General features: G+C 50.3%; 1 protein-coding gene across 8 annotated transcripts in view; it reads left to right on the forward strand.

Moving 5' to 3' along the window:
* The first annotated feature begins 17,104 nt into the window (after window positions 1-17,104).
* TCOF1 (treacle ribosome biogenesis factor 1) overlaps window positions 17,105-17,773 on the forward strand; it is a 29,608-nt gene continuing 28,939 nt past the window's right edge. For 7 of the 8 annotated variants that reach the window (XM_059698911.1, XM_059698906.1, XM_059698904.1 and 4 more), the window contains exon 1: window positions 17,106-17,292. In XM_059698911.1, coding sequence (XP_059554894.1) covers window positions 17,185-17,292 — 108 coding nt within the window. In that variant the 5' untranslated portion in view covers window positions 17,106-17,184. Of the gene's footprint in view, window positions 17,293-17,773 lie in introns of all 8 variants that reach the window. The other variant, XM_059698907.1, reaches the window with a different exon arrangement.

Consider the following 17,773-nt stretch of genomic DNA (forward strand, 5'->3'; position numbering starts at 1 on the left):
AGCTGCAAAAATAATTTAACTCAACGTTTCATTCACCACAGCACCTTTCCTCCCCTCAATCACCATCGTCCATGATGGTCAATGCTCCACAGCACATGCTTTGAGAAAGGCTCATCTAGGCTAACCCTCCTATTGAACAGGTGAGGAATGTGGGCCCAGAAGGAAGAGAGGGAAGAGCCATGAGCCTAAGGGTTAGGCACTGTCACGTGGCCACATCCCTGTGTCTTGGCCTGAGCAGCTAAGTCCATGGCCACCTGCCGGCCCAGCAGCCCCAGGGAAGGACCAGGCCCGAGGGGGGCAGCCAGCTTCACGTTAGAACAGCCTGGACATGAGTTTGGTTCCCAAAGCTCTCAGGGTACCTAAGGCCAGGAGTTGAGGGTTAGAGTAGGAGGTAAGGGTAGGAGGAAGGAAGGAGACTTCCATTCAAGCCTTAGAGCTGGTGCTCTCTGCATTCAGGAGGTTGGCTGGCTGCTCTTGTTCCCTCAGCTTCAAAACCTTTTAAAATTGTCTTCAAGCCTGGCTGGTGTGGCTCAGTGGTTGAGCATTGACGCACGTACTAAGAGGTCACCCGTTTGATTCCCAGTCAGGGCCAACACCTGGATTTCAAGCTTGATCCCTAGCAGCAGGTGTACAGGAGGCAGCCAATCAATGTTGATGTTTCTCTCCCATCCATGTTTCTATCATTCTCTCCTCCTCCCTTCCTCTCTCTCTAAAATCAAATTTTTAAAAAAAAAAAAAATTTAGAGCTCCAGGGCTGCCCCTACTCTGCTCAACCCGCCAGGGCAGCCTTGGAGCTGTACTGCAACCCCTCCAGCGAACATGGCGCTCTGAGGCAGCCTGCATTGCGCACTGTAAGGGCCACCTGCTCCACCCTGCCCACCGCAGCCCTGAGGACAGGCGCCATCTGGACCCTGCGCACCGACCCCAATCTGGTGTTGGTGGGTAAATTCACTGAGAAACATGAATGGATAACAACAGAAAATGGTATTGGAACAGTGGGAATCAGCAATTTTGCACAGGAAGCTTTGGGAGATGTTGTTTACTGTAGTCTGTCTGGAATTGGGACAAAAATGAACAAGCAAGATGAGTTTGGTGCTTTGGAAAGTGTGAAAGCTGCTAGTGAACTCTATTCTCCTCTGTCAGGAGAAGTAACTGAAATTAACACAGCTCTTGTAGAAAATCCAGGACTTGTCAACAAATCTTGTTATGGAGACAGTTGACTGATCCAGATGACACTGAGTAACCCTCCAGAACTAGATGAACTAATGCGTGCAGAAGCATATGAGAAATACACAAAATCCACTGAGGAGTGAAAAATGGAAACCCCCCCCCTAAATAAAGTAGTATGAAACAAAAACAATTTTTTAATTGTCTTCAAGGAGGGACTACTCATTCCCGCCTGGTACAGGTCTTTTCAGTCCACAAAGCACATTTACTTTCATGATCTCATTTGATCTCTTAGCTTCTCTCCTGTAAGCCAAGTAAGGCTCTCCCCAACTTGACTGCTGGTCAAATTGAGGTGCAGAAGAGGCAGATGACTTGCCTAAGGCCACAGAGTGGGGTTGGGATCAGCTGATGCTGGAACCCAGGTCTCCTAGCTCCCTTACCGCTCAACCTGGCTGTTGTTTGAGGCAGGTAGTGCAATGATCTCTATAGTGTCAGACACATCCCTTAAGCAAATAGCATCCCTTAAGCATAAGGTGTTCATCCTCATTAGGATTCAGAGAAATGCAAATTAAGACCATTATGAGATATTATTTTATATCTACTAGATTGGCAACAAATAAGGAACCTGCACTACCAAGTGTTGACAAGGATGTGGATCAACCAGATGCTTACTGCTAGAGGGTATGTCTATGGGGATAAGTGATTTGGAGAACCAGCCGGCATTGTTTTATAAAGTTGATCATTCACTTTCCCTAGAACCTGGAAATTCCACTCCTGGATGTATATACTCCCAGGCACATGTACACCTGTGCTTACCATTTTGACCACACTGACAGTTAAAATTTTGAAATAATCCCACGACAGTTGGCAAATAGCTACTACTCTGGGTTTCTCCCCAGTATCCCTTTGCCATGTGACCTCTTGTGCTCTGGCTGCCCCCGCTGCTCCCCTGGGGACCCTCCCAACATTCCCCAAGATCCAGGGCCTCTCAGAATACCTCAAGCACCAGCTCCAGCTCCATAGCATTCATTCTTTTTTTTCTTTTTTAATATATTTTATTGATTTTTTACAGAGAGGATGGGAGAGGGATAGAGAGTTAGAAACATCGACCAGCTGCCTCCTGCACACCCCCTACTGGGGATGTGCCTGCAACCAAGGTACATGCCCCTGACTGGAATCGAACCCGGGACCCTTCAGTCTGCAGGCCAATGCTCTATCCACTGAGCCAAGCCAACCAGGGCCATAGCATTCATTCTGATTGCTCAGTGTCCTTACCTTTCCAGCTGTTTGTTATTACTATGTATACCCTAGAGAAACTCTTGCTCTCGTGCACTGGGGGAAATGTACAAGTTTATTCATAGCATCAATGTTCTCCGTGAAAACAACAACCACACCAACAACCACAATAACAAATAAACTATAAATAACTGGATGTGTGTGAGAGGGCGATGCCCATCCTGTTGGGTCAGAGAAGCTACTCAGGGCTCAGGGCAGATGGAGGAGACGGGCCTGTCTTCCAGCAGGGCCCAGGCCCAGGCAGATGGTCATGCTGGGTAGCAGGTCCTAAGCCCTCACGCTGGGTTGGGCGCTGGGTGCCTTAGCATCGTATCTGATCTGCCAGCCAGAGAGGCAGGCATTACTCCTCATCCCATTTTCCAGGAAAGGAAACAGGAAGGTGGAGAAGTCAGTAGGAGTGAAAAATGGAACCCCCCCTAAATAAAGTAGGGGTTTGAGCCGCTGGGGTTTGAGCTCATAGCTGTCTGACTCCAAAGCCCAAACTCTTCTCCACCACTGTGAGCCCATTACCATAGACAGGAGGCTCCTGGGGTACTGGACTTTCTCAGCTCAGGACCCCCAACATCCAGCCCAGAGCCTGACATTTGAAAGCTGCTTGGCTCAGAGACTGGATACAAGCAATCGATCAAGTGGTTGTGTCTGACCTCAGTCTCTGAACCAGGCATCACTCCCTGCTTATCTGCTGCCTGGTCCCCGAAGTCCATTTCTGCCCTGAGGTCCCTTGCTTCCTGGTCTCCTGATTTTGAACCCAGATTTGTGAGACATCTTCTCTGAGAGGCCCCTCCAAATCTTTAAACACACGCAACATGGCTCTCGTCACTCATTTCTTCATTCTCTAACTGCTGATTGAGCACCTACTATGTGCAAGACCTTGAGCTGAGCTTAGGTCCCTGTTCTCTTCAGCTCACAGCTGGCCCAGTGACCCCAACCCTGAAACCATGTCCCCCCCAGAGCAGCAGCTGCTGACATGAAGCCCATGGGCCAGGCAAAGTGGTAAGTCAAAGTGTGGAGCCCTGCCATAACCGGTTTGGCTCACTGGATAGAGCGTCGGCCTGTGGACTGAAAGGTCCCAGGTTCGATTCCGGTCAAGGGCATGTACCTTGGTTGCGGGCACATCCCCAGTAGGGAGTGTGCAGGAGGCAGCTGATCGATGTTTCTCTCTCATCGATGTTTCTAACTCTCTGTCCCTCTCCTTTCCTCTCTGTAAAAAATCAATAAAATATATTTTAAAAAAAAAAAAAAAAGTGTGGAGCCCTGCAGTCCTTGGTTTGGTGTCCTGTCCCCACATGCCTCCTCTCTGACCTATTGCCTGAGGAAGAATTTATTTTTTGCTCCAGGAAGAGAGGTACAGCTGTGGGCAGTTCAGTGTGTTAGTTTATTTGTTTGGTTTCCTTAATTTAATCTCTTTAACAAATAAAAATAAAGGTAGTATGTTTGCCCAAACAGTGACAGGCCCCACCGGTGATGTTATTATTACGCTTTCCGGAATTAGAATCACACCACTCCTGCCGGTGGCCTAGGTGACCCCACCAGTGGAGGAAGTGCCAGGTGGGGTCAGGAGCTTGCGTTCCAGCCCAGCTCTGCCAGTAACCAATGTGGAAAAGCCATATCACCTCTCCAAGGCCTCGTTCCCCTACCTTGCAAAACGAGAGGGTGGAACACGCCCATGGACAGAACTGCCACATTCACTATCTCATGTTGCCTCCACAATATCCTGTGAGGAAGGCACTTTGATCCCGATTTTATTGATGAGGAAATTAAAGCCAAAGAGACAGAAGAGTCCAGGTGACCAAGCCAGTAAGTGGCAAAGATGAGACCTAAATCCAGGTTCCCAATCCTGACCTGGTGCCCTTTTGTCCTCGCTGGGGTTTCTCATACTTGAATAACAGACAGATGCCTTTAAAATATTCTCACCGATCCTAAGAATGCATCCAGGGATCTTCGGGACCTGCAGACACAAAATATAAGAAGCTTCCCAGCTTGGTCTACATGAAAATCTTGGTGATTTCAGGGGGCTGTGGAGTATTGATTATCCCAGTGCCCATGGGATCACAAATACACACGCCGACACGGGTGTGGGCACATGGCTACTCACTGCTATCAGGCAGACATCCAGATGATCCCAAATCCCAGCTTTACATTATCATTGAAATGAACGTTAAAGAATTAAAGTCTTAAAGAACTTGTGGAAGAGCACCACTCCCCCCCCTCCCCTATCTGAGATTCTGTCAGAATTGCCTGAAAACCCCTCCCAGTTCTAACATTCTCTGGGTTTCCCTGGTAACCATCTGCTGGTGGAAATGACAATTAAGTTGTTCAGCTGCCTGGTTCACTTAGTTCCCCCATATGGCTCTGTGCCAGGGTCAGGAAGGCCCGAATGTGCCCCCCTGCAGCGACACCCCAACGGAAGAGGGACCCTCCCGAGGTCGGGGATGAGTCTCGAAATACATCGTTCATTCACCCACCGCCCCATTTGCTAATCTGTCCATCCGTCAACACTCGCTTCTGCCTGTTATATTCGAGGTCCTAAATTTGGGAGAGAGAAGATGGGGTTGCAAAAATAATAAGCAAGGTTTGCCGTCGTTGGCCTAATGCGCTACGATCACGGTTCTAGGCATACCCCTATGTACATACTCTCCGATAACATTGCCGCCTCCTGGGAAGGTGGGGGGCTCACTTTTCTCTGCATTCTCTTTGTACCTCTGATTTGCATCTTGAATATATATCGCCTACTGCAGAAATAAGTTTCCACTGGACACAGTATCCCTGACTGCCATCCAGTGCTTGGGCCACTCGGGCAGCCTGACCCCTCTGTGGTAGTGATGGTAGAGGGATTTGGGGGCCAGTAAAGGGTGTGAATGAGGCGGCCTGTTGATCATGGGCTCTGTGGCCTCGTCCAAAAGGCTGCCCACCCCACCCCACCATGCCCCAACAGGGTGCTGTGCCCGGGACGAATTGCTTGAGGGTAATAGGGGTAACCCCCCTCCCTGCTGTGGCCTTAAGAGACCGGGGGGGGGGGGGTGGCATGTGGTCACAGATGAGTGAAAGTGATCGGGCCCGTGCATCCTTTTCTTTCCCCAAATATTTTCCTTGGAGCCATCAGATGCTCTCCCCAGCCTGCTGCCACGGGTGAATGGGCAGCTTTCAGCGGCTGGGCTGTCCACACTCCCTTCCCTGCGAGATCAGGAGTGCCATTCCACACGTGTCCCTGCCTCTGGAGTCCCCAGACACAGGCTCAGGACCCTGGGCCATGGTGGAAGCGGGGGGGTCATAGACCTGGGTTCCACGCATCCCAGTTCCTCCAGAGACCCGGCCCACTCTGAGACAGAGTAGAGCTGGGAGACCGTGCTGATTCCTTTGGGCCCGGCAAGATGGGGACATCTCAGGTGACAGCTTCTCCGGAGACTTTTCTCAGTGAGTCTCTCCTCCCCTTGGGGTCTCGGGACTTCTGCCATGGCCTCCCTCCTTCCAGCATCCCTGAGAGCTAGAGACTGAGCTTGCCTCTATTTTATGTGAGGAAGCTGGAGCCCAAAGTGAAATAACTTCCTCTCAAGTTCACCTCGCCTGCCAATCCTGGCTGGGCTCAGAACCCACTCCCCTCTCACTCTGCCTGCCACGGGCCTCCTGCGAAGGGTCCTCCGCCAGCACAGTGGCCTCAGCTTCCTGCAGACCTGACTGTAGAGGAAGAGAGGGCCGCTGTTGGTCACACTAATATGTCAAACCCTTGGGCCTCAAAAGACTCCATGAATAAGGTGAAAAGACAGGCCATCAACTGGCAGAAGATAGTAGCGACAGACCCAGGATCAGAGCTCCCACGAATCGATAAGAACCACACACAAAAAAAGAAAACACAAACAAACAAGGAAATACAGCAGGAGAGGAAATCCAAACGACCAATCAAATGATGAAAACGTTTCAGCCCCACTGATCAGAAACACAAAAACTCGAACGAGAGACACTTGGTGGCCAAAACCTGACAATTGCCAGTGATAATCTGGATTCGAAACTACAGAAACTGGCCAGCCCCTCAGGTGCGGTCCAGTGATGGTGGTGATGGTGGGCGAGGTGAAACATCCCCGCCACAGGGACCCCTCCCTGGGCACACACGGTGACACGTGCGAGGATATTCGTGGCAGGGTCCTTGGATGGTGGAAAACTGGAAATAACTCAAATGCCCATCCACAGGAAGTGGATTCATAAATTGCAGTACATACTAGTGCTTAATGAAATAATTAGGATAGTGGCAACATATATGCAGAGCTCTGCCCATCAACACAGATAAATTTCAAAAAATTGTTGAACAAAAACAAGCAAATTGCTTGTAGAGGAGGCTATGTATAATATTAGGTCATTTATAAAAGCTTTAAAAATCTGCAAAGTATTGCTTTAGTATGTGTTTCACATATGGAGCATAAATATGAAAACATGTACAGGAATGAATCACACCAACCTCAGGAATGGGGGTATTTGACTCTCTGGGTTGGAGGGAGGGGCGTGGGCCAACCAGCATCTATTTATTTGTTTCACAATCCAGGCTCTGGGAGCATGGGAGCTGTATGTATTTGTCCCCATATTTTTCATGTGTTACATATTTTATAATTTAAAAACAGCAGGGGGCCAGGCAACTGCTCCAAAGTCAATTGTGTCCCAGGTCACTGATCACTGTTAGAAAATGCCATCTGGAAGTTACCTCCTAGTCCTTCCTCCTAATTCTCTTCCTTAGGGATCCCGCTGGAAAACACAGCTGCTGGTGGCCTACATCTGAATGGGCCCCTGCCCTCAGCAAGCTGATGTGCAGGCTGGCAACTGCTGGGAGGAGGCTGCGTCTCCCAGCCACGGCCTCCCTGGCCATCTACTCCCACCCCTCCCCACCTCTTCTGGCTTCTCAGCAGGTGGCTGGCTGCTCACTCAGCAGGTTCTCTTCTGTGGGAAATCCTTGACAAGCCCAGAGACGAAGGAGGTTCAAAGAAACCCCACCCATTTGTCAGTGGAGTGCTCTGCTAACCACAGACTAGGCTCAACAAGGGACGCTCAGCGGGGAGAAGTGAGCTGGGAGTCAAGACGTCTGATCATTTGCTGACTGACTCTGGGTCAGTGACACAGCCTCCCTGGGCCTCGGTGTCTCCACACCGAGAGGATATACGGCCTAATGTGGTTCCAAGCCCAGAAGCATCAGAGTCAAGGGGGCGGGGGTGGGGGGGGGACTTTTAAAAACATAAAGTGCAGGGTCCTCTTAATTAGAATTGCCTGGGGTGGGCCCTGGAATTGTGTTTCTATTGAATCGCTAGGCGATTCCAATGCATGGCCAAGTTTGGACAGTCATTCCAAGTTGGACATCCATGTATGTGAGAAAACTCGGTCCACATGGCCTTATTCTGTCTCCCCACCCCCAGTGCCTTCCTGAGTCCTTGTTAATCATCACCCTGAATAGTTTATGCCAAGCGGGGTGCTGGGTGAGAAAGGGAGAGCAGATGAGCTTCCAGAATGCAGCCCCTCTCAGCCTCCCACTCCTTAGTAACCGCAGGAAAGCTGAGAAAGAGGGGAGGGGGCAAGCACTCACCCTTCCACAGGTGGAGGAGGGTCAGGTGGTAGGGACAGGCCCATCTGCTGATTTCCTGCCCCTTGGCAGGGCTCCCTTCCTCTCTGCTCCACCCCTAGCAAGGGCAGGAGTCACCACAAATCACAGAATCCTGGGACATCAAAGGCAGACGACGTTTTCTCCATCACAGCCATTCACCACCGTCTTACCACTTGTACTATTACTTAATTGGCACTTTCTTTTATATTGACTCACTGTCTTTTTTTCCTTGAATGCCTACTTTCGCCTCGTTCTAAGCAATAATATTTATGAAATAACAGGTTTCATGTGCTAGTTATTTTTTGTTAATACACATTAAAATAAGCACATAATGATTTCCATTTTTAAGGGTCCATCTATTTATCTCCTGATGTTACTTTGTGCGTCACCACACTTCCAGAAACACTGAACTGGTCCCACCTTCTGATTTTACAGTGATGCAAAGGAGGCACAGGGAGGGGGGCTTGCCAAGGTGGAACCCCGTATTCCCACAGGCAGCCACACCGAAGGGGTGCACACCTACAGGTCTGTGATGGGCTGCAGGCACCCTGGTGACCTTGACCTTTGGGAGACCTTTCTTTGGTTGTGTACTGCCCCCTCCTGGCAGGTCCTTCTGCAATATGGCTCTTCCTAGAAAGAGCAGCCAGAAGAGGGGCCTCCTTATGGAACAGAGATGACCCCGCCCAAGGTGAGGAGTCGGGACAGTCAGGGGAGAAGGCATCATTGAGGAGATGGCATTTGCACTTGGCTTTGAAGGATGAACAGACTTGGATGGGCTTGAATGCCTGTTAAGAAGCTGTGACTTCGCCCTAGCTGGTTTGGCTCAGTGCATAGAGCATCGGCCTGTGGACTGAAGGGTCCCAGGTTCGATTCCAGTCAAGGGCACATGCCCGGGTTGCAGGCTCAATCCCCAGTAGGAGGTGTGTAGGAGGCAACCAATCAATGATTCTCTCTCATCATTGATGTTTCTATCTCTCTTTCCCTCTCCCTTCCTCTCTGAAATCAATAAAAATACATTTTTTTAAAAAAGAAGAAGAAGCTGTGACTTGATCCCGTGGCCAGTGGTTCACCCCTGGGAGGTTGGATAAGCAGGGCAGTGATGCGATGCCAAGCGCAGTGTGGAGCAGCGGGCACCAACCGGGGGTCTGCGGACCACGGGCGACCGCTGGTGCGGAGAACAGACAGGAGAGAAGAGAGCAGTGGCAGAGGCAGCATGAAGGAGAAGCTCCAGGTGAAGAGGGACAGGGCCTGTCTCTGCCCCTACCCTCCTGGGGACCTCACCGCGTCCATTCCTACCTCTGGGCCTGCTTCCTTCTCAGGAAGAGGAGAGAGCCGGGCTTAATGCTCTCCAAGGACCCTTCCAGCTCTGAGAGTAAAACCACATCAATAAGAAATTATGCTGAAGGGACTGCGAATTGCTACAATCCTTTTGATAGTTAATCCGGCTTTTGGCTATTAAAATAAGACCGGCGTCCCCTTTGGCCTACATTTGATGCTGTCCTGCCATAATGAAAGCTCAGGGCTATAAGGATTTATTTAGAGCAGCACCATTGTATCAGCCGGAAAGCTAGAAGTGAGTAATCTATGTCATGCTGTCTCCCACCTCTGGCTGTCATTCATCTTGCCCGGGGACGGCGCTCTCCGGCAGCCGGAGCACGTCCAAATCCTGCCACGGACTGGGTGCGTGGCCCACGCCGTGGCCTCCCTGCGCTTCCGTTTCCTCGTCTATAAACAGGGCTGGGACCCAGTTACCTGCCTCCTAGGATGCTCTCAGGGCTAAGCCGGTTTGTGCTCGTTCACTTCACAGCACAGCGCTGGCTCAGAGCACCCGCTCCGCAGATGTGAGCTGTCACTCACTGTTACTCAAAAGGCTATTTCAGATCCAAATGTCTGGAGAAATGGCTCTGATATGTTATTAAGTGGAAAAAGCTAGTTGCAGAGTTGTGCGTTTAGTATGACCCCTTTGTCAAAAAAAAAAAAAAAAAGAAATGAAAAAGAAAAGGATTAAAGCCTTATGAAGGAGGTGTGTGTGTGTCCCTGCAGAGGAAGGATGTGAAGGAATCTGACACCAGCTCCAACCCCACCTCCCCTCCCCGACCCCCGCCCAGCTTGGTTGTGGAGGGGAGGGCCTGGGATATGGGTAGTGGGCTGGGGATGGATGAGAGGGAAGATTAGCTTCGTCTCTGTACACCTATGACTTGTTTGACTTGTTACTTCAGTAATCACTTGGCAACCTTTTATAAGCCTTCAAAATCTCCAATGGGATTAAAGAAAGAAAGAGAGAAATTGTCATCCCATGAGAGAAAAGGAGGCCAGGGGAAACCTACTGGCCCAAGGGACTTGGTCCAGGGAGAATCCGTTGTTACAGTGGATGAAGGGACTATCTCTGGGTCCTGGGGTCAAGGGCAACCTCCCCAAATGAGCCCCTCACGTGACAGTTCCAATATTGGAAGGATCCCTTTCCAACCAAAAGAAATGCTGAGGATCAGAGAGGCCAAGAGAGTGGCCAGGGTCACACAGCAGAGCCAGGCCCAATGGGTAATTTCCTCATTCCTGGCCCAGCACCCTCCCCGTGTCATGGTACCTACCTCCCACCTCTGTGCAGGAGCCCTCCTGCTGGGAGAGGAAGGGGATAACGCCCCACCTGCTTGGCTTCCTTTCCTGCTGACAGTCCTTCTTTGCTCATTTTCCCGTGCCCTCAGTGTGCCCTGCTCGAGAATTCACGATGACTAAGCATGCTGCTCACCGGAGAGGCGCTCCCAGTCGAGTGGTTTGGAAGCTTCTGGCTTCCACTACTAACAAAGACATCTTTTTCTAACGGGTAGGCAATTATTTTTTTTTTCCAATGCACTGTTTTGTTTGCTGCTGTCTTAATTGTTGCCGTGTTATATTCTACCAGTTTAATGTTTTAATTTTGTGCTTGGGCCCTGAGGCAATTCAGTGAAGGGTATGATTTGGAAAATCAAGGAAATAAAGAAATTGTCCACAGAAGAGCCAGCCTCCCAGGAGCCGAGGACAAGGCCTAAGTGCCTCAAATGAATTTTATTAGGAACAAAACAGAAACAAACAACCTGTTGCCAGACAGAAGGAATTAGACCATCCTGGTTGGTTTTGTTTTGTGTCGAATTTAATACCAGTCCTCCATGTCTTCCAAGGTCGGCCAAGGACTCAGCCCCCGCTTCCTTCTCCATTACCTTCTAGAAGCCTTCACATGTCTGCTTCCAGGCCTATACTCAGGGCAGCCGGCCTCTGCCTCCTCTCCTCCGCAGGGGACGGACTGTAGCCACCCTTGCACTTGCCAATACTGATTGATTGGGGTGCAGCCTCTAGAGGATTTACATTCTGTTAAGGTGTGCATTCTCCTGGAGCGGTAATGCCCCCATGGGGGTGAAAATGGGTTCTTGGAAGGGGGAGAATATCTCTGACCTTCCTAATTTCATGCACTATTTTGTATGCTCATCACCCTGTTCACTGTCTCAGTGAGTAGCCCAACTAGCCATCTAGTCAGTAACCTGGGCAGCACCATCAATTCAAGTTGCCAACCCTCTCCGAGCTCAGGCTCCTGATTACCAGCCTCTCGGCAGCCCAGTCCATGAAGACTTCCTGTCTCCCTAAAAATTAACCCTGTCTGTCTCCACTGCCCGCCCTGCCCAGATTCCAGGGCCCAGAGCCTGGGCATCTCTTTGGCCCTTGCCCCCCGCCCCCGAATCTGGCAAAGCCCTAGGCCTGGATAAATCCCACTCAGTGCTTTCCCCCTGCCTATATCCAGGTTGGTGAACTATGAAGGCAAATCACTCAGCAGAGCAGGGCAGGACACACATAAATGAATGACCAGCGCCCTCAACTAGGTTGACAACACCATCCAGCAATTAGGGATTCTCTAGGCAAGTTTGCTCTTCAACTCCTTGAATGCTCATTGTCCTCCTTCCTTCAAACGCCTCCCCACCTCTTCCTCTCTCACAGCAGACCTTGCCTCCCACTTGGCAGAAAAAAATAGAAGTTGGAGATGAAATCTCCCTTAGCATCCCACTGCAAACCTACATCTACATCTGCACCCGGCCTCTCTTTGTTCCTCCTTTTGGTTCTGGAGAAGCCATCCCTCCTCCTCTCCCAGACCAGCCCCTCCACCTACTTGCCTGATCCCACCCCTCCCACGTGCCTGTGAACATCCGTGCTGATTGTCTCCCCTGTTTCCTGCACCCCTCATTGATCTCTCTCCCTTTGATCTCCTATCAGCCTTTAAACACACTCAAGTCCCTTCCACCTCACAACACACATGGACCCTGGCTCACAGACGCTCTCTCCTTCCCTTCACACAAAAACCCCTCAAAGGACCCACAGCCTCCCTCAGCCCTCCTTCACTCCGTGACCACTGCCATCTGACCTTCTCCATCGTTCCACAGAAGTAGCACTCTACCTAAAGCCACCAAAATCCCCCGCCTGTCATTAAACCAAAGCCAGTAGTTCCACTCTCGTCCTGTCCCACCTCTCAGACTCTCCCCACTGTCCCGAAACTCACCCTTGCCTTCCTTCCCTGCAGCCACTCCCCGGGGTTCTCTCTTCCCTCCTCCTTCGCAGACGTATCTGTCTTTATGCAGCCCTAAGCTGTGGGTGTGCCTTGGAGTTCCATCCTGGGCCACTCCTCTCTTCATGCTCTCTCTCCCTGGGCAACCCTGCCCTCATCCACAGTCTCATTGATCATGTCTCTACAGACCACTTCCCATCTCCATGTGAGTCAAACCCAGGCTTCCAAGTGCTTACTCAACATCTGCATTTCCGTCTCAACATGTCTAACATGGAACTTTCACTTTCATGTCCCCTCCCCAGCTTTCCCTCATCGCTCATTCCCCCATCCCAGTCCTCTCCGGTGTCCCCTGTGTCTGTGAAAGTCACTGTGTGCCTGTTTGCACAGAGACCTCTGAGTCCATTCTAGTACTCACGTCTCTTACCTTCCTTTTCAACACTGCCGGGAGCCGGTCCATGCTTGGTGTTTCAAGGGACCTGGCATATATGGCATACGGTTCTTAATATGTTTGCTCACCTTCTTGGTGCTGTGTTTTAACCAAGGTCACCTCTCCGAGAAAGGTTGAATCCCCAGGTAGGGATTTTCCCCTGAAGTTAGGGAGGGAATAAAACCTCTTAACTAAGTGCCAGGCGGGTAATTAATCATTTTAACTACGAACAATCATGCTTAAGCTACATGATCTTTACTCCCTGGAATGGAGATAAGAAACGCCCTAACCTTTGGAATAGAGATTGATAGGATTGGAATCAACTGGTATAAATACAGATGCAACAAGACAACAAGAGACAGAACTTAGAAGAGAGAACCTACAGACAGAACCTACACAGAACCTACAGACAGAAGAACTTCGCTGGAGAGAACATGGCAAAAGATCCTGGACTGAACCTGACTACAGAAATTGGCAAGAGAACCTGACTAGAACCTGGTGACCGAACCTGGCTGGAGGACCTGGACAGAACCTGGCTGAAGAACCTAGCGAGGGAACATGGCTACAGAACCTGGCTGGAGAACCTGGAGAACCTAGCAAGAGAACATGGACACAGAACCTGGCTGGAGATCCGAACCAGAACTTCGCTGGAGATCCAGACCAGAACTTGGCTGGAGATCCTGGCTAGAGATCCTGGCTAGGCTACTGATTAACTGAATGCTGTCTCTGTTTAATTCCTTCTTTGCCGACTCCGTCTGCACCTTTGGGGATCCCTGGACCCGCTGGGGTTGGACCCCAGCACAACACATCTCTGTGATGATTTTACTGCCCAATAACTCTGGAAGCTTCCACAGCTCCCCAACTCCACTGTCACCAGCACTCCCTCCATTCTCTCTGGATGCCTGCCTGCACTCCTAACCCTAACTTATCTTCCTGCATTTACTCATACATACTATACACTACTCTCCTCTCCCCTGGTCATTCACACAGGTCACGTAAACATTCAAATGTCCTCCTGTCACTCTCAGGCTATTCTGTCAATGGCTTACAGTCACTCGTAGGATGGGAAGAAGGTCCTTAATGTGGAATCTATCCTCCACCCACTTTCTATACTCCCCAGTCCCTCTGCTGTCCCCCGGGGCCCTGCTACAAAGCACTTGACTACCTCTTCTCTCAGCTATATCTTCTGCCTCAGGCCCTTTACACAGCTTCTTCCCCCAGGATTCTCCGCCCCCCCGCCCCCTCCTCCGCTACACATGGTTAAGCTTTCCTCACAAACACCACTTCCTCAGAGACTCCTTCCCTAACACTCAAGAAAAGATAGATCCCTCCTTCCTATTGGATGTTTTCACGGGAATGGCTAACATACACATACACACAGCACTGCTGTTAGCAGCTCTTCTGAGCATTTCCCCTGAGAACTCATTTACTCCTCATGATAACCTTACGAGGTAGAAATTATAATTATTTTACAGATGAAGAAACTGAGGCACAGAGAAGTTACGTAACTTACCAAGGTCACATCATTAATAAGAGGCAAAGCCAAAATTTGAACCGGGGGCAGTGTGACTCCAGGGTAGAAAACACTGTCCTTTTCCTTTCTGCACTTACTCTAGCAATGAATTGGCATAACTATTTGTTTAACGTGTGTCTCCCTCATTAGACTGTAAACTCTATTGGGATAGAGACCATTTCATCCTCAGTAGTGGGTACTCAGTAAACATTTGCCAAATAGCTATTTGTAGATCAGTCTCTTCCCTCTTCTTCCTTCACTGCACTCCGTCAGTCACATGGTCCTGTCCCTCCCCTCCCCCTTTCTTCCTGGTGCATTCCTAGGAGGTTCAGTATGTGCTTATCTATGTCCTGAAATTTGATGGGAAATGTTAAGTGTCTGTACACATTCAACGTTTTCTAGAGCAAAGACTGTCGTGCTGTCTTCAGATTCTTAACGGGTCCACGAAGTTATAAAACAGCTCATTCAAATAGTCCCCAGCCTGGCTCATCCTGTCCCCGCCAAGTTCCGCTCAACTTCCTCTCAACAACCCCACAGCCTCTAGTCTTTATCTCTGTGAATCCATCCTCCACACTTAGATCATAGCAACCTTTTAAAAACACAAATGCAGGCCACCCTCCTGAATAACACCGGTGAGAGACTACCTATTGTTTTTTGAAGTGCAAGCTCTGCTGGTGGATGAGGGGGTGCTGTAGGCACCGTCTAGTTCTTCATTCTCGTGTGTTCTCGCGTGTTCCCTCTTCCTACCCCCACCCCCCACCCTACAGCCCAGCAGCATGGACTGAGTTCTATGTTTGGGTTTGCCAACCTATACCAGCCTATGGCTTTTCCTGTCTTTACGCAGGTAGTGTCTCTGCCTGGGATGCCAGGCCTTTCCTCTGCATCTAGAAATCCCTACTCCATCTTTAAGCTTCAGCTTAGATGTCTCTCTGGGTGCCCCTCATCCCTGCTCCCGCAGGCTCTGCCTGGCCCCGACAATGCACATAAGGAATTGAATCATAGTTGCTTGGTTACCATGTCTCTCGTCCCTGTGAGTTTTGTGGGCGGTTGCCATGCCTTATTGGTCTTTTTATCCACCCCCTCATCCTACTAGCCCATGCTACTCAAGATATGGTGCTCAGTAACTATTTGCTCAGTGAATGAATGATAAGGACAAATAGTTTGCCAATATAAGAAACATCCAAACCTGTAAGAAATTTTATGAATTTATTTGAGCCTAACTGACAACTGTTGGGAAGCAAAATCTCAATGGATTGAGAAAATGTGCCAGAGAATGGCAGTTTTGCATCTTATTTTATACATTACAATCAAAGGAGGAGGTGTAAAGGGGTTACATAAAATCCATTGGGGATAGGTTAGGGAGGCAGGAGAAAGCAAAGCAGGGGCAGGGGGGATCTAGGAGATTGTATGTAAAATTAATGCCTGATGGTGTTGCTCAGTGGTTGAGCATACCCGGATTCTGGCCGGGACACATGCCCAGATTGTGTGCTCCATCCCCAGTAGGGGGCATCCAAGGGGCAGTCGATCAATGTTGATGTTTCTCTCTCATGGATGTTTCTATCTCTTCCTCTCCTTTCCTCTCTCTCTAAAAATCAATAAAAACATGTTTTGCCCTAACCAGTTTGGCTCAGGGGATAGAGCGTCGGCCTGTGGACTGAAGGGTCCCAGGTTCGATTCTGGTCAAGGGCATGTACCTTGGTTGCGGGCACATCCCCAGTAGGAGGTGTGCAGGAGGCAGCTGATCAATGTTTCTCTCTCATTGATGTTTCTACCTCTCTATCCCTCTCCCTTCCTCTCTGTAAAAAATCAATAAAATGTATTTTTTTAAAAACACAGCACTTTTATTTAAAAAAAAACATGTTTTAAAAAATGAATAGACACATATTTCTTTTCCTTTGGTGGGTATAGGATAGCTAACAGTTAACATCAATCATGATAATAACAATGAGGGAATTTGTGGTCTCTGCTCTGGGATGGCGGTTGTATTTTGAGGGGTTCAGAAAAAAGAAAATTACTTTGATGTTCCAAAGGTATGTTATCATAGGTGCAGAAAAAGACAGCACAATTAAGGTAAAGGTTGATCTTTGTCAAGGAAGGTCTAGGACATGACTACCCACCATGACTCGATTTTAGTTAGGAAGTTTTAATTTTAGGCTACTTTCTGTCTCTGAGTTTGTAAGGCCCACCATGTAGATCTCTCCTGAGCCTCTCAGGTTTAATATTGGCCCTTTTTCATCCACATGTTTCTAGTTCACGGGTCCTAAAAAGTGTGATGTGAATAACTGGAATGTATGTATGTAACTGGAAATTCGAGTCTAGAAAACATTCAGATTAGGATTTTCAGAGATGAATAAACCCAATCGCATCACTCAGGGAGCTCAGGTGGAAGACGAAGTCCTTCAAGAGACAAGACTTAAGAGGGAGTCATACTTATCCTGGCTGGCCCAGGGGGCGGGTTCAGGTATAGCCACACCCCCCAGCCAATGGGCGGGCTCAGCCTCCACCCCTGGGACCAGGCGGGACACTCCGGGGGATAAGACTACAATTCCCGGCGTGCCGCGCGTCCCGGTTAACAAGGAGCCGGAAGTGGGGCGCGGGAGGTCTAAGGGCACGAGGGAAGTGGCGGGTGGGGATTGAGGGGGGCGTGCAGGTGAGCTAACCGGTGGCAGGTCGCGGGCATGGCCGAGGCCAGGAAGCGGCGGGAGCTGCTTCCCCTGATCTACCAGCATCTGCTGCAGGCAGGCTTTGTGCGCGCGGCGCGGGAAGTGAAGGAGCAGAGCTGCCAGGTAAGCGAGTGCGGGCCGTGTGCGAGGGCCGCGTGTGAGATCTGCAGAGCCGCCCCCCACGCCCCTTCCCCTGGCGGGTGCCCACGGCCAAGCCCCCCGGTGCTCGAGGACGCGACCAGGGGTACCCGGATCCGCCGCCTCCGGCCTCCCTGCCGTTCCCAGTCCCTCTGGGCCTCAGTTTCCCCATCGCGTGCAGTGGGCGGACCCGGGCGTGGGATCCACACGCAGGGCTCTGTGATTCCCGCGTCGCGTACTTCCACGCTCCCTTTCTGGTAGCGGCGTTTTCAAGTTTCCTACGTGCCGGGCCACGTGGCTCGGTCCGGCCCCTAGGGTGGAGAAGGTAGCAGCAAGTTTGAGGGGTGGATTGCCACCGCCCCGAAAGAGAGCGCCCAGAAAAGGGGCCTGTGACCCCGTCTCTGAGCTGGAGCTCGGGCCCTTAAGACCCCCCACCCCCACCCCTCCCGGTCTGTACTGAGTCAGA

This window comes from Myotis daubentonii, chromosome 5, assembly GCF_963259705.1.
Source record: "Myotis daubentonii chromosome 5, mMyoDau2.1, whole genome shotgun sequence".
In the NCBI taxonomy this organism is placed as follows: domain Eukaryota; kingdom Metazoa; phylum Chordata; class Mammalia; order Chiroptera; family Vespertilionidae; genus Myotis; species Myotis daubentonii.